This window comes from Linepithema humile, chromosome 2 (genome assembly GCF_040581485.1).
Source record: "Linepithema humile isolate Giens D197 chromosome 2, Lhum_UNIL_v1.0, whole genome shotgun sequence".
Lineage (NCBI taxonomy): Eukaryota > Metazoa > Arthropoda > Insecta > Hymenoptera > Formicidae > Linepithema > Linepithema humile.
The window spans coordinates 22186138-22210582 of record NC_090129.1 but is presented as its reverse complement, the minus strand read 5'-3'; the positions used below and the strand labels follow the sequence as shown (position 1 = coordinate 22210582).

The 24445-nt window shown below is 43.2% G+C and overlaps 2 protein-coding genes across 7 annotated transcripts in view; one reads left to right on the top strand and one right to left on the bottom strand.

The window, feature by feature from the left end:
- LOC105670827 (uncharacterized) overlaps nt 1-24445 on the top strand; it is a 168477-nt gene that overhangs the window by 90208 nt on the left and 53824 nt on the right. The gene's annotated exons all lie outside the window — the stretch shown is intronic.
- Nucleotides 1-24445, bottom strand: part of LOC105670825 (T-box transcription factor bifid) — an 82937-nt gene that overhangs the window by 53541 nt on the left and 4951 nt on the right. For all 5 annotated transcript variants that reach the window (XM_067350752.1, XM_067350750.1, XM_012364548.2 and 2 more), the window contains exon 2: nt 18274-18595. In XM_067350752.1, the coding sequence (XP_067206853.1) occupies nt 18274-18595 (322 nt within the window). The remainder of the gene's footprint in view (nt 1-18273; nt 18596-24445) is intronic.

The following is a 24445-nucleotide window of genomic DNA, read 5'->3' as shown; positions in this document are numbered from 1 at the left end:
GCGGCATGCTACAGGGATTTCTGGTAGCATCTGCCTACTGTCTGTCCGTTGAGAAGACGCGCGTCTCCGGTCCCTTGTCGAAATTTTGGGCGCGAGCGAGAAAGAGAGGCAGGATCGGCTCGGCGGCGCGTATTCGCTCGCGATAAACGAGACGACATCGTTCTCATTCACGTCGAAGAGGACACTAAGCCGGATTATCCGCGCTATGTGAGCCAAAATATCCCGCGGGAGGACGCGCGAACGAGAGAATCCTCTGACGAGCGTGGCGAAACGAAATGCTGTCGGCGCTCCATCGCGAATGCCCCGCGGAATACGCGGATGCCTTTTATCTGACGGCCGCGTGATTAGTCGATTACATAACAGCCACTGAAATGCCGCTTCTATAGTCGCGCCGCGCGAAACGTTCTGTTGTTTTATTATGCGCCGCGTCTGCGGTGTAAAATTATTGACACTGAAGATAAATTTATAATAGCGATTCCACGTTGAGTCGCCTGGGTACGTCTTGTATAATTCACAAGACTAGCACCCACAGTTTCAGCAACGTCGCTAATTTAAGAACAATTAACAGGCAAGAATGCAGACGGACGCGTTGCAAAATTCTGACAAATATTAGCGCAACCGTCACACGGCATTCAATTGATTTGCACGCGCATCATATTAATCGGACACGAATGCGTCACTGTGTGTGTTTTCGATCGATTAAAAAATCAGCTCGAAACGTGTAAACAGCCATTTCGCCTCTAATATATATTCATACCTCTGGAATTAATTACCGCGCGGACACATAAAACGATGCCGACATGATAATGGTACTCGTGGAATCTGAACGCAGGCTTTGGAATCATATTCAGCATCCAGTGTTTTATCATTTAAAGATCACGGAGAAAAAAAGAAATAGCGGATGTATGTTGTCATGTTGAAATCATACGAAGGGTTAAATGCCATCCGGTCGCCTCGCATATCATAGAAGTGAGCGCGGCGTCGATTTCTCGCGTCGCGACGCGATCTCTCTTTCGTCGCACATAACGGCTGCGGCGTAGCCGCTAATGAGCGACACAATATGAATGAACAAATTATGGGCTGTCGTTGTCGCCGTACGAAGCTGCAGAAAGCTGTAAATCGTCCGATAAAAACGCCTTTGAGAGCTCCCGCTCTCTCGTCGCCACGCTCTTTCGACGAGAGACGTATCGCTACTCGAAACCATAACTCGAAACGGCCCGATAAGACACTCGCCACTGTTCGAAAGCAGCTGTTTCGTCTGCCGACTGACGTACGCGACTACTTCCTTCTCAAATTTAGGACACGTCGATCGGCCTGGACCATCACGCTGTTGTGATAGGTGAAAGATATCGAAGCAACGTGTTTTCTTTTATACGATCTTCTCATTAGTCTCTCACTTTCTACGTAATAAATTGCGAAAGTGGAATAAATTTTACCTACAGCACATAAAATGTGTCTTTTGTTTATATACACATATAAATATCATCACGTTTCAAATATTAAAATATATCAATAAAATATATAAATAAAATAGTAAAAAAATAGATGTCAGAATTTGAAAACTTTTTTAAACTTGTTCAATCAGAGAATTCAATCAAAAGCAAAAGTTTTTTTTCATAAGAAAGAGCATATACTCTCGATGACATTCCTCAGAAATCCGAGAAATCGTCGTCGGGCGCCGCTAGACTTTAATAGCCATTCAGCTGCCATGCGCACAGATTACGGGAAAGGGCTTTCGGGATCTCGAGAGATCGGGGTCCTACGACCGCGGTCGAGTCATCAGAAATATTTATCGACATCGGGTACGACCCGTATCCTCATTACGGTTTATGTTACTGCCGGAGAGAACAAGAAATTAGGTGCCAGATCGAGCGTTGTTGTTGTTGACGCCGCATCAAAGTCTATGCGCCGGCAATAATACTAAAAATTAGATCGTAAAAAAAAAAGCGATCGCGGACGCGCGATAAATCGTATCCGAGGAAATTAATAGGATCTAGGATACGTTTCTCGGCCGGCTTTTTTGTGATTTTTATTTTCAGATTCACCGTGATGATGACAAAAATTGCGCAATCTTTCAGAGGGTTGAATAAAATTCATTTATATCAATTTTCCAAAGAGCAATATAAATTACACGGTATCCTGCTACGTTAATAGTCCGTCGGTTGCGCGAGAACAAGTGAGAGTATGACAACTTTGATATAGCAATCTGTTAAGCATTAAAAAAAATGAGTTAGCGATAGCGATCGCGCAACGAAGAGCGTGTGAGCTCTTCGTTTCGCGACAGCGTTTACAATCGCACGCTATATATTTTCTCATTCATATATGTACGTCGCTACACCTACTCGGCGATTATTACTATTAAATATGTAGCATGCGCGCGACGGCACAATTACACCTGGAGAACGATAACGGCGGTATCGCGGCGGTATCACGCTATGATTGATTCCGAAGGTAAATCGCGCGATATAAAGCGGAATAGAATACATAAACCGCGGTAAAACGGACGACTTCGCGAAGCACCTGCTTCGTCCGACATTCGATCGTTCGACGTTCGTTCCTCGTTTGTAATTCATCGTCCCGCTACAATGTTCAAAAGGCTTTACACATAGCGATCTCTCTTTCCCGCTCTCTCTCTCTCTCTTTCCTTTCAGCTCGCCGTGTCGGTTTATTCCCATATGGCATATGGTGTACTCTTATTTTCGAGACTTCCGATCGATGTGCAGCGCGAATTTGTATCGCGGATACCATCGCTAATAACTTGCGAGATGCTAATCTTTTTTAATCGCTATAATTTATGTTTCTTTCCGCTTGCGCAGCGGAAGACGATGATCGCAATTATAACCGATTAAACAGGTCTATCTTTTGATAACAATGCCTGATCCTGACAGATTAACTGTTGCTTTACGTGCCTCATAATTTAATTACAATTAGCATATGTAAATGCCGCTTGAATTAATTGCATTATAAATATTAATTAAATATGTGTAGATATTAATTATAGATATAGAAACGCGGTAAACTGTGCATTTTTATCATTTCGGCTCTTCAAACATTTCGATCGTTTTAATTGAACATCGTGGATTCTGCGCGACGACACTTCCTCTCCTCTCCTTTACTCTGTCTCTCACTCTCGTCGCATTTCGCCTAGCACATGCGGAAGTGGTCTGCCAGTTTCGGGTGTAACCGCAGAGATGCACTTCCGGGACACCCAGTACATCCATCCATCCCCGGTGCTGGTGTGCTTTCCGCAGTGTATGGCAGGTGGAAGAGAGATCGCTTCCACGAAACCTCAGGAGCCCGCGGTGATGCGCGCGAGCACGACAACGACGAAGAGCAGCGTCGATATAACTCGGCGAGCATGCATCCTCGCCGGCGCGTCGTGTACGTACACGTCTCCCCTTCTCTTTCTCTCTGTCGCTCTCACGCGGCGATGTCGCGCGAGCCGTCCTCCTTCATCCCGTGAAACCACCACTTTGTCTCTCCCTTTCTCTCACCTCACGGTATTTGTTTCTCGGACGGCGCTAATTTTCGGCGTTACGGCTCTATCGGCGGGGCCCGATCTAGACGCAGCCGCAGGCGTTCTTTCGGTATTTCGTGCCGGCCTATGGCTTCTGCCTCGTTAACGGAGAGACGGAGAAACACGTCGGAGAAGCGGTTGCAAACACCGATCGAATACACGTATAATACACGAAGCGCTGTCTCGCTCCATGAAACTTTCAGTGCGTCTGGTTTCTATAGCCGATAGGCGATCGCCGATCATCGAATAAAATATGATAATTTTCCGTTGAATAATAAATCACAATTGTTCGGTAAAAATAACCTTCGCAAATACTATTGGAATTATCTTTCAAATACGAAATTTATAAATAAGCAAGTCGTTTGATAAAAAAAACTCAATCAATTATTGGCATTAAATGATATTTCACGCCGATATATCCATGATTTTCTGTCAATTATCCATTCAATACTTATGTAATAGACAGAAGAGAGAAGATGAATAAAGAAACTCGCGTGCAATAATCACATTCATAGGTATCGCAGTTACGTAAATCCGAAACAGAGAAAGAGAGAGAAAGAGCCTCGTCCGAGCAGAAATAAATAAGGAGCAGCTTGCTCCTCGCGAAATACCTCTTCGATATCGTCGATGAGTAATGACGACAAATAGGGGAGAAAGAGACAGCGCAAACACACAGGTGCACGCTGCTGCTGCGGTCTCCTCGTCGCGGTGAGAGCCGGAGGAGCTGCATCGATATCTCGATGGAGATACACCCGCCGTCGGTTCGATGAAACCAATCGCGGATTTACGACGCGGACGCCCGATACGTGTATCATCGAATGCCATCGTCGTGCGGGTCGCGCCTTATTTACGACAATTGATTACGCACGCTGCCTTCGTGCTTCCGAAAGACAATATTTCTTTGAACGCTACCACCAGTGCGTGTATATATATGCGAGAATAAACGCATCTTACGTTTAACACTTTAGCGTACTTTCGAAAATGCGCTTCGCGACTTTCAATACGAGTTAGAAAAAGTAAAAAGTTAAGTTTCATCTTGTGTAATTTTATGTATCACGTGCCACGAGAAATAATTGCAACATTTTTTCTCGATTTTCAAAGTTTCAAAAATTGAATACATTCTTTTATCTCCCTGCACTGTAATTAAGAATCGGCCTCGAGCCCTTCACGTGCGCTTCTTTCGCCGAGTAACGCGCGGCGCCGAGAAATTCAAACGACGTGCCGAGAAACGTTACGACTTTACGCGACTAATCGTTATGATTTCTCCGAGAATGGCTGCAGGCTGTAGAAAAAGAAGCCTCGTTATTAGCCGGACGAGAGCGAGCTCTCCGGTAAGGCGTAACGACGTGCCTGTGGACGGATAATGCTCGCCGGCCAGCAACTGTAACGCGCATACCGGTGCACCGTCTTGATGCAACACCGATGAGCCGATCCTCTCTTCTCGCCGCCCCCGCCGCCGCGCTCTCGTCGATAAATCGAAGGGGGAATCGTTATTTACGGCGCGTCATTACACGCGACGGGGACGCGCCACCGAAAGAATCCCGCGCAACTCGGTAGCTTTAAGTTAATTTATTTTATCGCTAAGCGCTGCGCCCACCGATGATTTGCTCCCTTTTGCATGCCCATTTATTTCTCTGCCCGCCAATCCTCTCCTTATCGTCCTCTCTTCTCTTTTTCCCGTCAATTTTTAGGACGCATCCGGCCACGTAACGGGCAACACGCAAATCGTGCATATAATGTGTGTACTAAGTAAATATTAACTAATTAGATAACGATCGGTATCGCTATACGATTTTTATTTGAATCAGAAATCCGTAATGAAAATTAATCGATACAGTTATATATTATTACATTTATTATATTGATGCGGAATTTTTTTGATAGATATTTTTTAACGAAAATTGTATGAACAATCCATGTGAACAGCTTCTTTCGGAAACACCCGTTGTAAGCGGAGAAGCACAGCTCATCGCATTCTTCACACTTTAGGAGCTAAGAAGCATAAAGTACGGGTTTAAGGAACCGCACAAAGTGCCGCCGCGTGGAAATTAAAAGTCCCCCGCCACGGAATATCTTTACGTCGGACGCAAGCTATGCCGTAAATCGGCCACGACAGCAAAATATTCTTCGTCGTTCTCTCTCTTTCGTATATCGATGAATCAATCGCGCCGTGCGTCGCAAAATTATCGCGTGCACTTTATCCGGCGTCGTTACTTTAAACTGTTTACGCTGTGTTGCCTTTTGCAAATTTATCGACGCGTCCCATAACGACGCGCACGCAGTTTTCCTTGGCGCCTCGACGTCAGGAGGAAGTAAAAGACGATGGAGAGAGGCGCGGAGGAAGAGAGTGTGGAGAGGAGAGGAGACTCTTTATGGGACGACGAAGGGCAGGACACAAATCTATTCGCGAAGGAAGGAGAATTGACAGTGAAAAGGAGACACGGAGAGCGAAGGAGAGGAGAGTCACTCTACCGCCCCGCTCACTGTTCTCCTCCTCCTCCACCTCCTCCTTTTCGCCTCCACCCTATCCACCCCGCTCGACTGTGCGAGTCTTGTCGAACAAATCGGTACAAACGATCGTCGTAAAGCAGTTAAGGCCGAGTTTATATACGCCTTTCCACCGTAGGGCTCCGCGTAGTAGGCCCCGAAGGAAGATGAGCGGGCGCGATAGGGAAACCGATAGTCGCCGCTCGGGCATCGCCAGCGCTCCGAGAGCTTCTTCTCCTTTCATCCTTCGGCCGCATCTCCTTATCCGCGGGACCCCCGCAGCGAGAAACTTTTTTAACCGAGGGAGGTGGGCCGACGAAATACGTCGAAGTCGCGTCCTACGAGTCCTCCGAACCTTTCGTTCTTCTTCTTTTTTTTTTTTTTTTTTTTTATTACGAGCGCGATTCGACCTGCTAACGTGGAAAAGCGACGCGAGTCTTTGTTTCTGAACATTTCCAGAGTCGAAAGAAAATTATTTCATACATTTTTCCCAGTTTTCATAAATTTCCGACCAAAATTAGTGACTTCAACGCTTTGATTAATACGAAAAAATACGTAACTTCACGGAGAATATTGCGGTTTGTTAAAAAGGTGCGAAATAAAAATTTGGCAGAAAAACGGATCGACAATCGGGGGGGAGACGTCTCGAGAGTGCCAACGGGCTCTCATCACTTCCTGCTGCTCCGAAGGTCAGCGGGCAAGAGTTTCGTCGAGGAGACTTCGTGGTAGCCCCGGTATAATTCCGGGCGTTTATGACTCGCCAAGAACAAATAATAATTTAGTGGGCGTCTCCGGCCTTCACCCCCCCGCCCCGAGAAATCCCGGGGCCTCCGACAGACCCCTTTCTGCCCGACCACACTGTATAAATAACGAGTGGCGCCAGCCGAACTTCCACTGTTACATTATCTCTTATGGTTTACACGCTATAGGGCACGCCACGGCCATCATTATATCTCCCGTCTCCGCTCCGTGCGTGCGTGCCACACATCCGAACGAGAATGCGTGCGTGTGTGTGAGCGCGGAGGCTCTCCACGTCGTGATCTCGCCATGCGGCCGCCCCTATAGGATTTCTTATTAGTCCTACGGCTCTTCAACTCAGGTGTGAGAAACTCGGAGAACTCGGCTCGATCGTAATGACGCGCGATCGATACATACCGGGTGTCGTAAATTTTCAACCGCTATAAAATATGATGGACAATATTCTTGCGGTGTAAAGAAAGTTCCGTTATTAAAATTAATAATCGACATCCCGCGTACTTTCACTCCTTTTCATCTTTCTCACATTTTTGCGACGTACGAAATAACGATCGACGACGAGTTGCAGCGTTAGTTGGGTTTAGCCGAACTTTGTTAAGTATTAAAAAATAACGAGCACGGATAGTAGAATGGAGCGGTATGCGGATGTTTCTATAGGTTTCAAACTAATGTAGACTGCTGAAAGTAGGGTAACCATATCCGATGCAGTGTGCAGCAGCAGCAGCTGGTGAATGGCAAGGTACCTATTAAAGTCCTCCAGATAAAGCGCGAGATTAATTTGCCCGCATGCGATCGCTAATTAATCAGATCCAGCTTGTCGCTGCCGGCTTAATACCGTGTCTATGATACGCACGTGTAGTAACGATTGTACGAAGAACGATCTCGCGATAATGGTCCGGATTCGTTTGATGTTTTAGTTGATCAATATACTGCGATTTCGCTTATCAAAATGCATACAGACACAATCGATTAATTCTCTCAATGCTGAAATAATAAATAGAAAAAATAAACTCTTTCGAGGAAGTTGAATTAATTAACGTTAATTAAACAGTTGTAGACTGCGCTTATTTTCACGAATTTTTCTTCTGCGAGGTGAAACGGCGATTCAAAATAAGCCGCTGAAAAAATGACGAACGCGCAGTATCCTCGATTTCAAGGCCTCTTTTTTTTTTGCACCCACCTCGCCCGGCGTCTCGCACTGAATTCACACTTTCTGCGCCGTGAGAAAGGGGTTGGCTCGCGCGTCATATTCAAGTGGCGTAGGTTAGGCCGAAGGCGAAGAAGACGCCCGTAACAGCTTTCTATTTGCATACTACTGCCTCCCCGCGTTTTCATCCGCAAGGCCCCTTTCGACACCACCGTTATTTGCATTCAGAAATTGGCCGTCGACCGCCGCGCGGCGATCTCCTTCCTTCCTTCCTACCGCGCCGTACATCGCGTTCTCTCTATCTGCCTTTGCCTTCGTAAGTTTTGAACGAGCCACCAGCTCGAGATCCATTTACTTTTCAGTAAAGAATATCATCTTTAATTATTTTAAAAGTCAAAGTGACAAGGATTGATTAATTAATCAACACGAGTTTAAGCTTTGAAAGATATTTCCACAGACTTCGTACAAACATAAATTAAAACTTCATTCAAGGTAACCTGTGAGTTATTTTTGTGAAATATGTGTTATCGTTAATGGCTATAACGGGACAGATATAACGTAAACAAAACTATCGGCTTTAACCCTAATTATTACATCAAAGCGATAAGATAAAACTGGTGATAAGTTACATTAACTTCTCGCAGCGTTCCACCGCGATTACAGCTTTTTTCCTTGGAACGTTTACAAGTTGTACAAATCGAAACCATATGAATAACCATTTGTCCTCACAAATCAGTCCGTTAAACGCTAAATATAGTTTTAGTGATAGAAATTCAGTACGATAATTTTTCCATATCTTTTTCCCCGATGTTTATCTGCTGTATTTTTTTATAACATTAAATCCTCCGCTTCGATGTAGCAGAGCGAGCGAAAAATGAAGATAGGATTCCCTCCAGAGGCAACGGAGTATAATTATCCTCCTTCTGCGCGCATATCAGCCTCGACAGTTTATATTACTAATTATAAAAATGAGCGCGCAGCGCGGCTGTCCGTCAGGATTTGAGCCGGCTGTGATGCACGTAATACGATGCAGGTAAAGCCAGCCATTAACGCGCCACGTTGTTACACATTCGTGCCGAGCGATACGCACTAGTCGAGCAGCGGCGCGTGTGTCGAGGCGAACGCGAAGCGCGACGCGAAGAGGAAATGTGTCGCGAAGCGCTTAATTAGACACTTCATGGACGCACCTATCGTGTTCAAGGACCGATAATGTTACGCGTTTTTTATCGCGAACTTGAGCTGATCTGCACGGCTAAGCGTCATCAGCGATTCTCTTTTCCGTTATCAAGCGCTGCCATCGCCCATAGTTTAGTCGATCATCCATATTCAGCTTCTCTTATCAGGTATTTAACGAAAATAAACAGTATATTGCATTTCACATACCGTGCATACATTCAGTACTTTCGATGTTAATGAGAAGACTATCACTCGTTCGGCACCCTATCGATGCTAAATTTGATCAAGTCAGTTTTCAGCGTGTCTCGCCAAGTCGAAATGTACGCCGAGAAAGATGATCTCGATGTATCTCGGGGATATAATAGGTACCGTGCTCTTTACTGACGGATAATAAAGCTCTCGCACCTGTTCGAGACGCATGTCAGATCGTAATCAGTGTTTAATCCGGCCGATGCAACGGCGGAGCAGCGCGGCGGTAGTTTTAAATTAATATATTCGCGCGGAATTCGATCCGATAACGTCTATCCGATCACCTTTTTCACCGCGATTCGATAACGAGCGAGGCATCGCGTACGTGCGGCAGCGCCGATCGATGGAGCGCGGTGATCGATCAAGATTTTAATGCCGCAGCCAAACGTTGGCGCGAGAATTGATGCGCGCTTTTGCGGATTATTACGTGATGTAACGAGGAAGGGTTAAAGTTACATCATACAGTGGATTTATGAATCGTTAGCACCGTATCAAATATACATACAAATGCGCGGATATTGCCTCATTGATTCCGCGCGGTTATTCATCGCGTGGGATGGTAAATTGCTCTCTGAAATTTTTCCTTCGAGAAAATTAAAACGAATTTTCACCAACGTACTTACGGGATTTTCTGCCGATGCGAAAGCCGCGAAATCGCATCGCGGTCACGCGAACCGGACTTTCTCCACGCAATTGTCCTTCTTGCGGCGGCGCCGCCGATTTATCGCGATCGGCGTACGCGGGTCGCGCAACCGACGTTGTATTACTCGACGCTTCCGCGTATGATTTTCTCGTGATTCCGCGCCATTTGCATCATTCTGGCGTTTATCACGCGCCGTGTGCGTACTTACAGCACGACCTTAAAAGGCGACGCGTCCTGACGTAGATAACACAATATCGCTCAACACAATAAATAACTGTCCGGTGATAATTTGATGCAGCCATTCTACGTAGACGGACGGGAATTTATGTCGCGCACATATTGTGCATTGGAATCCTCAAACTTCACCATTTTTATCGCGGACTATTCTCAAACCGCAATCGCCGGTAATCGTGCGCGTTTGCCGCGCAACGGTGATGGATAGCCGGCAACATACGCGACAGGAAAAATGCCGCACTTTATCAGTAAACTGCACAAATATATCGCTGTAATAACGCTACGTATTTAACGCCTCATTATCTCGCCCATACCCTATGACAATTCTCAATTATCTTCCGGTTTGCACGCGGTATTGACTGCTAATTGTAGTAATTTCTATATGCTCGTAAAATCTTCGTTTAATGGCGAGTTTCGGTATTATTTAAACAATAGTAACTGAACAACGGCAGCTTACAAATGGAGGCAAGACTGACGAAAAATATCGAAAAATATAAGAACAAGTAATTTTAATAGTACATAAACCAATAATAGGTATAAAAAAAATTTCGTTTTTTACCTATTCTATTTTTATTTTCGAAAAAACCGCACTTTTTTTATTTCAAAATACTTTAATCTTGCGGCAAATTTAATTATTGAATGGCAAAGCTCAGCGATGGAAATTCAATCAATATGGATGCGTGACTTGTATGCGACCGACACGCGCCGAGTTTCGCACCGATCGTTAAACGCCGCACACAGTGTGAAAAGTGTGGGTTTTCCACGGACAGTTGGGAAGCTCGCGGGCAAGAAAAATCATTCTAAAGCGCCGGTTCAGCACTCTCTCCCGAGCGTCACGCCGCGTAACGCGCGCGCGAAACAGTTTCGCGTGCGAGATGATACGACGATGCGATGCGCTATCTCGTAATCGCGTGTACGGGCTTTTGTAGCCTTGAAACACGCCGCAAAGTGCCGTCGAAGATAAGGACATTCGTGTTTGAATCAAATAAAAAAGCAAAGCTGGCGAAGAGAGTGTAAGAAGGAGCGAGGAAAAAAAGAGAAAAACACGGACGGATAGAAAACAAAGAATTAAAGCAGACTAAATGAACGAGTGAATCGATACGTGCAGTCTAATGTTAAAAATGGATTCGATAATAATTTAATTTAATAACAATGTAAATATCAAAGAAAATAAATCGCGAATCGGAGAAAAGAAATTAATTACAACAAGGTGTAATAGAGACACCAAAATGAGATGAGATAAGACGGTTGAAGACACGAAAGCCTGTCGATCAACAAACGAGCAAAACGAAAAAAAAGCCGCAGGGAAAAACCAATGATTTTTTAATGTAAAGTCGTGGAAAGATCAGCAGCAGCCGCGGGACAACCTGTCGTTAACGTCGCGTCGGTGAATGAAACGAATTGAAATTACGTGTTCTCGCATCTCCTCGCGCCTCTCTCTCTTTCCTTCGTTCCTTTTTTTTTTTTTGTACGAGACAGTCCACATGACGATTCGCATGGCAAGCAAGGCCGCGGCGAGCGAAAGGTGTAGCCGATATATAGAGCCGTTGGAGACAAAGTGCCCGCGGCACGTACGAGCGCGGTAATGAATTGACGCTTTGGCTAATATTTATGAGCGGTGACGCAAGAATGCGGCGATTATTCCCCCCTTGATTTGTGTAATTACCGGCCACGCGGAATGCACGGGACAACTATCGTTTAACTGGCACGGAAAGATTATAGGCTTTGAAATACGAATACGCTGCGCGCTAATGCTCCGCGAACGTGCATCGCTTTTTTTTATTGCGCGTTTTACGATGTGGACACACACACTATATCTCAGGTCGCCAAAACGGTGGCTTGTGATGGTCTTAAATCAGTCCTCGTGCAACGCGCATGCATGTGGTTGCGCTCTTCTTTTTTTTTTTCGTTCTTATTTGTTTCTTCGTGAAACGTCTCGCTCCGAATTGCGATTCTCGAGATTCACGGCTGACTTTCATCGAAGCGTAAAGCGTAAAGCCACGCGATACTTCACAGGCGGAAAAACTAGCGGAACGTGAGAAGGCTTAAAGTCGCCTCGTGTAGATATCATCGCTCTTAAAGAGCGTGACCCAAAGAGAAAGAGAAAAAAAGGGGAGAAGGGAAAATTCAAAAAGGGTGTAAAGCAAGGCCAATGCTCGTGGCAGGTAAAAGAGTTTGGCTGTTCGCGTTCAATATTCCTCTTCTTACACATATCGATGCTCCGAGATAGGTACAGTGAAATCGAAACGTCGTGTCGCCTTTACGAACTGTCGGTTTCAATATTCCGGCACGAGAGACTTCCTTATTAGCGTCACGCAAAGCTCGCGAAACGAGTCGATCGCGGTCGACGTAGGCTGCTTTCACACCAAAAGTAAACGGCGCGATGCTGCACAATTTTTAATATTATTAATAACTACATTTGAAACGAAATAATCAGTTGCTTAAAAATGGATTAAAATTATCATGCCAGTGTAACTTATATTTAATTATTTTTATATTTTACAGAAAATACTATCGTGTTCCAATTGTTGAAAAATATTTTATAAATGATTTTTCTTAAATCAAATATAAAACTCCACTGCTTGCTCATCAAATTTATCCAACTTTTTACGGCTCTCACAGATAACGGTACTTTAGTGTGAAAAAAAAACGCGGCGGAAAGGAATTGAGTGTGAAAGGTCATAGCGCAGAGAAGTGGCGAAGGAGTTGCTTTCGATGGTAGTTTGACGGGGGAGAGACTGTCTTCTCGACACCCTCGTCTCGTTTGTAGCGACCGTCATCGCTCCTACCCCGAAGGAAAAACGTCGATACACGACGGTGGATATAACGGCACGCATTTTACCACAATCGCAGCACGCATTTTCAAGCTCGCACGCGCGTACAAATTCACTATACGGCTAATTATATCGAGCTCGGTTACCCCGCGACAAGACAACGAGACGGCGAGCGCGGCCCTGCGCACGGAAAAAGCGAGAGAAAGCGAGAGAAAGAGAGAGAAAGAGCTAGGTAAGGGTCGTGAGTATTTGCCCTGAATGCAGAGGAGAAACTGCGCGCAAACCTGTCACGCATGTCGTGCGACAAAGATGGGGTGAGCCCAGCTGCTGAGCGGGGAAAAGGGGAAGGAACGAGAGGGGAAACGAACGCTGCATCAAAGACGAAGGAGGGTAGGTGATGCTGCACCTTTATACGTAACCATCAAATGCACTTCGATACTATCGAGACATCGGCAATTTTTTTCGCGTACTTTTCTTTTTGGAATTTGAAATTACACACAGCAGAGGTAGTGCTATATACCCGAAGGCAATATTTTGTAATTCAAGCAAACTTGAGCCTAGAGACATTGCGCGCGGTTCCTCTTCAAATCCAACGATTTGCGAAATGGAAAAAAAAAGGAGTACGAGAGTGTATTCGTGTTTCACAAGATGTTTAAAGTGGCACGGAAAACGATGGCTCGTGCCTCGGCCTGTTGGCCAAGAAATTGAAAGTGACGAAGATGAATTCTGTTAAACTGATTACATAAGATTTCATGGGTTTGCGTCCTTTTGACGGCCCGCGCTTTTGTTTGCTCGCAGTCGCTCGCTGCTTATTTGATTTAGAAATCAGACGAATTAAAGCCTCTCGATTGTGTCAAGTCGCCGTCTCGTCGTGTCTGAAAACCACAAATTTCGCCGGCCGAGACGCCAACGAATTTCGATCTCGTTTTAACCGGCGCTCTCTTAATTCAGCACCGTGGCACGAGCACGCGCACAGGCATGCGTGTGTATGAGCGCTCTCGTACATGAACCCGTGAATGGCTGGCAATTTGCAGGCAGTCGGAGGCGGAGGGGAGGCAATTTTGGGCCCCGGGGCCTCGGCTCTCTCGCCTCCCCTTCGTGGCGCTGACTCCTCGTTCGAGGCAGGCGAACACGAGCGCAGCGAAAATTTTCGCCCGTACGTCGTCTCGCCCTTTCTCTCACTCGCTCTCTCTCTCTTTCTTTCCTGTTCGAATGAGGCGAGCTCCTCGGGCGCACACCGCACGACCCATTCGGGCAAGGGTTTGTGTATCGCAACGGGTCCGGGTAATATCTCGTTTAGAAAGATTACAGGTTCGAGAAGAGGCTGCCAATGTATAAAACAAACATCGTTAAAGCAGCCCTATACTTAAGACCCCCCCACCCGTTTCCGGCCCCACCCCGCATACCCCCTTTGGCATTACACGCTCGCTATTATGCATCTACGATACTGCGCGCTCATTATCCGCGCGGGTGTATGTACGCGTGGGACGTTATGGAAATGTCGAAAAACGGTAGCATATGCACTTTCAAAAAAGCATTATTAATATTGACATTAAAAAAAATTCATTCTTTTAATTACTTTTATTCCTAACGAAATTTTATTCAATTTTTAATCGCCATGATATTTAACATTAAAAGTTATTACATGTTAAATATTAGATAGCTTATAATTAAAATCTTGTTAAATGTTAAATTCTTTCCTAATCTCGCATATTGTCTGAAACACCCTGCACAATTATTCACGTAGAACGGTAATGCTGCGGGCGACAGAAAGGAAGAGAAGGAGAGGGCGAGAGACGTCTAGTGGATCACGCACGCTCCAAGTGTAAATGCGCTTTGCGTGTGGTGGCGAACGTGTCAAACGCGTACGCCGTATTGAGACGTAGACCACCGGACGGGGTTCGAGCGCGGGGTCCGACGAGCGCGGGCCCCGGCCCACGGCATAATTTCCACGCGTATAATTATCGATGATCGGCCGTTACGGGGGCCCGGCGTGGCGCGGCGCGGCGCTCGCTCGGCGTTTCGCTGAAACCCGATCGCGAGCGGGCGGATACTACGGCCAGTGCGGAGGCGGGAGAGACGGGAGGGCAGATCAGGCCTGACGGTTATTATTTATCGATGGAGATTGATTTAGAGCGCGGCCAGTTTTCGAGATTGCGATCGATCGGCCGCGGGTGCGCCTGAGCGCCGCGCCACTCGAATCGCGAGCGCCGCGATTTCAGATCGATTAGAGACCGGTCGTTTGATTCTGATAAGAATACTAAGTGCTATCCATTTCAACAATGTTGATTTAATCGCATCGTTGCCGGTGATTATTTATTCGTTTCGTTAATGATGCGAAAAGTATATTCCTCTTTACGCATCTTCACTAAATTTTAATAGAAATAACAAATTTTCACTCTCGCTTATTTAATTAATTACTTAATGGATCTTCCTTTAATGGATCTCAAGCTTGCTGTATTGCTTAAAGATTTCATCTGCTATAAATAAAATAATTTATCTTTAAAACGTTTAAGGGCAATATCCGACTAGATTATGTCAATTCTAAACTTCCAAAAGATAAATGCATCTATATTGTGTGATAAATTAGGATTGTTGCTATAAATGTTAATTTCTCTTGTATGGACATTTGCGGTGTCACAACGCGGTTTGTTGCACTTAAGATCTGAAACGTTGCATAAATTTCGAATGTAAAACAGCTGTCATACGAGAAAGAGGGATAATTATTACGGCTCGATAACGGATCATTACGACGTGTGTCATTACATATATAAATTAATCATATTGTCGGTACTTTTGAATCAGTCATTCCTTTATATATTCAATCCGCTTTCCGGTGTTGCAAATTGAGTCTGTAAATATCACGATTGATTAGTTGTCATACACTAAACGGCAGTGAATTTATCAAAAACACTACTAAGATTGGACGACAGTTTGAGATACGCACACTATTGTATTATGAACTGTCTTGTTACATTAATAAAATTAATGATAGTTTGATTGACGATATTTAGACGTAGAGTAGTCAATAGTACTCAATATCAATTCGATTTAAATTTTGCGAGACTTTATTCGCACTTTTTACTTTTTATGGAACTCGGAAATTTTGAATAAAAAGAATTTACATTAATTTTTTTCTCTACAAGAACATCACATTGCTAATCAACATTGATAAATATTTTCTCGTATTATCGACGTGATCCCTTAAAGCAAACTCTGCAGCTCCCCTTGCCGTGGCTCTAATGACGCAAATTAGAAGAGCAAACGGCGCACAAACAACGCGCGGTCGCGCGCAACCGAGGCAAGCGTATTAATCGAAGATCGAAGACGAAGAGCAAAGGAAGATTTAATCCGACTGATACACGCGCGCGCTCATCGCTACCCGACGTCGGTGTGGCCATAATCCACGTACGCGGGCGCGCGCTTTAGCACCTGTATATGTCGCACATAAAATATGTAAGCATATATGTTCACCCTTTCGTCGCGGGCGCGCGTGCTCTATTCTCGGCTATTATAGTTTAGCATCGTCTCCATTCAGACTCGACATACCTGCCCGCCCGCTCGCTGGCAGCTCGGCCTATCACCGCAGAAGAAATTCGCGCTCTTCGTCATTCCTTCCTTTCTGTCTTCCTTCCCTTTCTCGATTTGCTCGCACACCGCCTTCCACATCAGACTCTATTTTCTTTGCCGCGAACGTATAACAGTACGACGCGTACCCACCACCGAGCGATCATGACTTCGCGGAATAGGGTGAAGGAGATAGGCTGCGCGTCGAGGAAAAAAGAAAGAGGCCGAAGGGCAAGAAAAGGAAGAAAGAGCGAGAGAGAGAGAGAAAGCAAAAGGGTGGATCGAGAGTGGTGGGAGGTGAGAAGTTTCAATTGCTTGACGACGAAGGGATCTAACAACTTCATAGTGGTATCTTTTTTACGACAGCGTTGCTACACGTCATCGGGAAAGTACCGCGTGGATGAATCCCCCGCGTCATACACGTGTACAAAGATGGCGGAAGGGCACGCGGACACACGTGTGTGTTGCGTGAGCGGCACAAGCGTAGTTCGCAATAATGAAAAGTAAAAGTTCGTTAAGAGCACACGATCGAATTCGTGTGTAATAAAAATGCACACGCCAGAGTGACACTTTCTTCTCGCGATAAGCTTCTCTAGGAATAATAAAATCAATACGCATCATACGTTACGCATTTACATTTTCGCTGATATCTAGAAATTAGAGTAAATAAAATTTTTAATCTTAGTTTTTAATTTAAGACATTAAACTTCGCCATTGTCTCTTCATTGTGTGTCATTAATTAAAATTTATTTCACCGAAGAAATTTAGAATGTATTTAATTTGATACAAAGAGGCTTAAGAAATCCGCATTGTGCATTTGCGAGCACATTGAATAAGTTTCTCGAGACAACCCGCATGAGATTTTTTCTCGTGTTCATTTAGAATCTTGTGTTCACTCGAGAGTTCTTATTCACAGCTACACGTCTTTCGACAATAAAACTCTACCCAGTACATACACCCAAAAGCTGCATAAAAATGAGTCTCTTCTCTACTTCGCAAAATAGTTTTTAATAAATTTTTCGTAATATATAAAAAAAATTTGAAATCTGATTAAATATAATTTGCAATTTGAAAAATACAGATTAATTATATTATCAGTCGCAAATTATATTATATTTAATTAAAAAACTTATATTTTCTTTAATTTATGCATTCTCATAATAATTTAAATATAAAGTTGTTGAAAAAAATATCTTATTCGTCTAATTTTACTAAAGAGAAGATTGATCCACGCGCTTCTTTATATTACTAGTCACTATTACCAATTTCTTTTAAATATAAAAAAATTTGATTCTTTTAATCGAAAGAAAAAACCGATGAAATTATTAGAAATTATCACGCGCGCATTCTAGCTTACTTTTTAATAACTTTAACGATCAATAGTAAAAATAAATTTCCTTATGTCTTAAGAGGAAAAGAGTGCGAATTTGCACAAATTCGCAACTGCTTTAACATAAACCAAGGCGATTCACGCCTTGATTATATTCATGCCCGCGCGTTTCCAAACAAAATCACAATCCTATCATTGACGGGAAAATTTGAGGTCGAAAGGACACTCTGACTACTCGATATCTGTTCGACATAACACGTTTACATGGTGCGATGAAACTTGGTAGAATTGGCATCCTGATTTGCTCTTGGGATGCCTCTCGCAGCGATCGTTCAATTAACGACAAAGGATCGTAATCATGGCGACGATGCCGTCAACGACGTTAACACTTACCGGCCACTCTTCGTGATGACCATTTCTGTTCCGAGCTTGTGGAACTTCTCCCAGAGCTCTTTGCCCTCGAGCGTGACCTTGGGGTCGTCGACGACGCCGTCCTCCTCCGGATGATGAGGCGGGACAAGGGGATGATGCGGTGCCGAAAGAGGATGATGCGCGGCCAGGGGATGCGGCGACGTGTGGAGCATCCCCGGCGGTAACGGTGGCCTCAGGGGCCTCATCGTAGGACCGCCGGGGCCTTGGTGATGGTGATGTAATGCCGCGGCTGCCGCCGCCAGGACGGCGGCTTCTTCCGGCGTGTGCGGGCCTAAACCCAGGCCTGAAATTTCATCAAATGTTCTGTGAATTAATTTAAAAACGGGAAACTTTATATATGTTTTACTATAAAGATTGTTATTATACGACAGTAAGTCATATAAAAAAAAAAAATAAATAATCGAAATATTCGATAGCCATTTTCGGACAGGGGATTAAACTTTATATTTTTTGATACGGGAGATTATTATTAAGATAGTACGTCATATGAGAAAATAATGGAAGTATCCCACAGCCATTTTTCGGTAGGGTTAAAATTTTAATCCATCGCGTATACGATCGAGAGACTATAATCACGGGCGGTAATCGAAAATCGGTATCAGTGCATGTACGTTGGGCAACATCTGGTCGCGCTGCTATTCCACGTAAACGCAAGATGCGAGCCGATAATGACCCGCCGATGCAGCGCGGGTCGAAGATCAGCGGCGGATAACAAGTAAAAGACAGCTGCTCAAAGTTTTGCGAGGGTGAATCACCTGGCAGTTCGCGATAGCAACCCCCCGAAGGAAAGTTGTAGATTCTTCTCCGCGCTTCCAATGGCCAGCTTTTCCCTTTACCTGACCCTGCTCCGAGTTAAGAACTTCATTTTCTTCCCCTCTCCGTCCCTATTGCGCAACTTAAAAAGGGCGTTTTAAAGTAACTGCGAGCGAGCGCAAGTAGCTATAGGCTACGCTATTCTTAGACCATCTTGGCAGATGCATCTTTAAAAGTGAGTCTGACGCATTCGCGGGTCAATGGAGCAAATACATTGTCTTCTTCGACAATTGATCGCGATTTGCACATAGCGATTCTAAACTTAAAATCAGATAAAATAAAAGAGAAAGAATTAACTAAATTTAGAATTTAATTATATAAAGTACACTTCGTGAACGATTCTTGTATTGATAAATCTCATTAGCATAACCAAGATCACGCTCCAAGAGTAACAAAATGTAGCGAAATACTTTTCAGGCAAAATTGCAATTACCAAGAAACGTATCTTAAAGTATGTGATCATACAAAAATCAAGGGTTTTTTTGCTTCACGCGTTTTGCGCCAAAAACAAAATAACAGTGGTTATATGAATACAGTATGATATTAGTCCGTTTAAATAATATCACTGTTCGCTATAATGTCTAGTGAGAATGATTAATGTAAATCACCGTCCATAAATGTTATGAGTAATGATGCAGTTAATAGTTAACGACATAGATACGGCTCCCGGTATTTCCTTTCCTTTTCAATCAATTACCATCCGCGAACGGAAAAAAATGGAAAACCTGTTACCACGTAATGACTTCATGATTGTTACCGCGGTAGATCTTTGTAAGTCAATCCTTGCCTCGATAACTATTATCTTCGCCGATCTTTTCAATCTCATACTGTTTTGCACGCATTAATTATTAAACACGTAAAAGAAAATGTAATCGCTGCTGTATTATGGTTTTCCTATCGTATTGTTTTTCTAAATGAGACTTTACGCCAATCAAATTAATTATTTACATGCAACTGGTAATTTGATTTATCTTTGTTGCTTTGAAATAAACACGTAAAGTGGATTTATCACGCGATGCTTTCTTCTCAAAACGATTGATCAAAATAATTACCTTACTCTTGCGAGCGTGTGTAATCATGCGGAGTTACATTAGATATTAATAGATTAACTAATTGATTGTATTGATAGATTAATAAATATTCGTTTATTCCATTTAAATTGTTTTGCGTTAACGGATAATAAGTATTTATTGGCCGTATTATGAAAGTCTTTTGCACATTTGATCTCTGTGCAGCCATTCCCATTCTGTTAACGCCATTTTACAAAATGTATACTGTAAGTAGTATAACAAAATGAATTGATCACTACGGATTACATTACGGATTACATTACGGTTATGATATTTTTAATTCGATCGAAAATTTTGCAAAAATAAATAAAAAACAAGCTGCGTTTAAAAAAAAACAAAACGCGCAATTATTTTGTCATATTGCCATTTGTTTGTTTCATATAGTTTATTTATACTATGATATACAATCGTATAATATATTCATAAAGAAATAAATTTTTCACATTTTGTTTATATAAAAAGAACTGCAATTGCTAACGAACTTTGTCCGACGATCATAACGAGCAAAACTGCAAAAACAAATATGCTACATAACATTTTTACGAATCGCGCTCACGACGGCAACATATATCTCAAATTACAGTCGTAATAATAATTTACGCGCGTATTAAACATGTGTTACCTTTTGCGGTGTAATAAAACGGTGAAATGTAACAATGCGCAACTTCAGTTGCATCAATTTTATTTGTGTATTCTTTTTTTTTTATATTTCTCGTCGGTAAACATTAGAATGATTTTTAAACGTGTAACTGTAAAGCGTAGATTTTAACTAAATTAAATTATGTTCAGCTATCACATAAGATGCAATGCAAGTAAATAATTACGTGACGGAGAAATTTGTTTGCATGCAACCGTATTTGTTGTTTGCGTTAAACGTAGAGTGTGTTTGCGTCTGTGTAAAGACAACGATGTGGATATAATACTAGAGTAAAGCTATGAACGCTAAGTCGATAATAATATACCGCATGCTTTTATGACAGATTTGCAAGAGCGCTTATTTCAGATACGATTTCTTATCGTTTCTTTTTATCTTTTTAGCATTATTTAAAATATTTTAAACGCCGTCCCGCCGTTGTCTCGAAATATATTACGCAAGACGTAATGCATCTCACAATCGTATGTGGCTACAATTAAAAATATATTCGCGGTATTCGTATCGCACGGACTTTCGCCAACGGGCGAAAAACCGATGGCGCAAAACGTCGATGGGACTTCACACGGCGAGATAGTTTTACGCGTTTTAATGCATTCAGGAAATTGCTAGATTCGCCAAAATTTACCGTATTACCGAACGAAAGCGCTAGTGAACTTCAGTGACGTTTAGTATTTTGTTCGTTTATCAAACACACATCCCGGAGCACCGAATCCGTCCGACGCGATCAAATCGAATTTTATCGAACACTTACGCGCGCGCACCCGACGTATTTTGATTTTTATTCGTAAACCGGTAACGAAAATGTCCGACCTGGCGCGACGGGCCGGCGTTATTTAACCGCGACACTTTTTAACACGGCGCGTTATATTTTTCACGTGGATTCTACGCGCGATGAGTGGCCGTCGAAAACATTGAAACCAAGCGGAATGAGACGATTGTTTACCATGATTGCGGTATCGTGGATCGAGAGGAAAAAAAAAGGTGTCCACTGATATTATTTCGGATTGGTTACGAACTGGCCGCAACGCGACGTTTATGTAACGCTGCGTCATTATTTCTTATCAAAGTGGATGAAACTTTGAGTGTTACGCAAGTGCGAAGTTCCTGTCGAAACGTCGACGTGGATTAAGTCGCTCTTCATATAATTACACTTTTTTTTTTTATGTCGTTTCTCGACCGCGTCGAATGCATATTCATTATATTGCCGGCGGCTTCGGTATAACATTCTTCCCGTCGGGCTTTCTCCAAACTCAGTTTCAATTTTAATGAGAACGGAAACATTAATTAGCACAAAGTGTGCAACCTTGGGGATATACATCTAACTTGTCTTCAACATATACTTGAAAAGTTAGTTATTGTACTTATAATAAGATGTATTAAAGACAGTATCGGGAATTCTGGATTTTACTTCGAAAGTATCTGAAAACTTGAACTATTCGTTAGTCTGATTTCAAAACAATTTCGCGTGGCAGTTGCACTTTTTTTTAACTTATTAATTACACGCGACGTGGTACTTTGATCGCAAAGCGCTTTGTTGCGCGTTACAAATACGCGACGAATTTAATAACTCTCTCACGATTGGAAAGACCGCTATTGAGCAGTGAAAACACATTGCTTCATTGCCACCAATTTATCAACGGCCGCGCGCGCAGTCTGTGTCCTGCACAAGTAATACATTATTGAAAATTATAAACAAGCAGCGATATATAGTTCCAATAAAGTGCAGGGAACGCGGATTTTCGATTTACCGAACGCGATTTCTGCGCCGCACAATACTTTAATACAATTGCCAACAGCAAGACACAACAATGCCGCACATTTAATCGCGCCACGATCACATTCAAATTTCCATCGTTTTACGCGAGGGCAGTGATTTTACCATTATTTTGGTTTTTTACGCGTACATTTATAACTAAAACACATGGCAGATCAACGCGACTAGTTATCTACGAATAATATTTTTATTTCGCGAAGCGACGCTGAATCATCAAAATTAGATCACTTCCGTTTAATGCTGAAAATTAATAGTGTAATGGGATAGATGAAGTTTAAAGAAATATATGTAAAAGTTTAGTCAGATCGTGCGACGCGGGACGATTAAATCGCCCGATAGAGACTTCAGAGATCTGAGAACAAACCTGCGGACAGTTATTAGATCTCCAGGAAAAATAGACCGAGTCACAGATTTATCGAACACCGATCGAGATTGTGTAGCGAGACGATCGTACTTCGGTAATAAATAGAAATTTTGAAAGAAGACTTGTGATTATCGTTTGAAATATTAGCGAACATTACCCATTCACCGTACATCATATTATTCCTTTTTCCTTTTCCTAATTTAGAGAAGCGTTTAAAAAATAGATTTTATTTTGAGGCCCTGAGATCCCATCTAAATTGAATCAAATGTGTTCATAAGGCGTTTCCACTTTTCGTTTAAATTATTGCTGCGTATATCCGGCAGAACTAAAACGCGCGTCCCGCTGCGTTTTTTTTACATTTTCCACTTTTGTCTTTCTTTCTTTCTCTCTCTCTCTCTCTCTCTCTCCCTCCTTCTGTCGCGCCTGTTTTCTCTTCGCTCGGGATACACAGGTTACGCGCGCACGTACACGCGACTACACGTTCCGAATTTCGAATGCAAGGAACGTCGAGCATGCCCTTGGCAAGATTAATCACCACTACCTTATGGTCAGTTGGCCGCGAGCCCGGCTAGAAAAGAGGAAGAGCGGCGAGCCGCGCGCGACGTCGCACCGCCTCGAAAAATGACGGGAAAAAGGAACAATAACAATGACAGATCGTTCGTCGTTGCCGTCGCATCCTAGCCTAACGATCGAACATCGCGGTGAACCGCGAGAACATCGCCGACGCGACGGCTCCGCGTCATTCGAGAATCATCACTGCGCGTCGTTATTGTAAATGAAGATAGAAACACGACAGCTTCTCTCTTTTAATTTTTAGACCAGCTGTATGTACTTGTTAATTGAAGTAAATTGTTTCAGTTTTTGCTAGTAGCAAATATGTTCAGATACATTTCTCAGATTTAGAGAGGAAATATTTGCAAACTTGACTGTTGCGTCTATTTAAACATTTCTAGATTATTTAGATTTTCCTGCAAAATTTTCAATGCAACATATTAAATCATCGTTAAATAGAGAGATTGTCTCCCCGTAGAAGCTAAATCGTCTAGCGAGGAGATAACGCGTGTCTACCGGCGTCGGGAATTAATTCATCATTTAGCCTAACGAAGGGAATAACTAGTTGTAGCGGATGAGGTGGACGCGCGTAATAATGCGATGTCAGATAAGACGACGAGCGATGAGCACGTTGTCGGCCCTGGAAATCGTTCCTCCGATTCTCTTTTTTTTTTTCCACGCACCTGGCATGACATTTGCAGACGGCGTCGCATCCCGCTATTATTGCTGCCACAAAATAAAAGCGAATGATACCCTTCGCGCCACGTTTTTCAACTCAATCGCTACTTTGTACAGTGACAGAAAACTTGACATTTTTTTTTCCTTTCTCCGCACATATATAATTCCAGAAGTTTTTAGAGCAATTTTTTAGAGCAACCAAAATCATTACGCACCTTATTTTAACC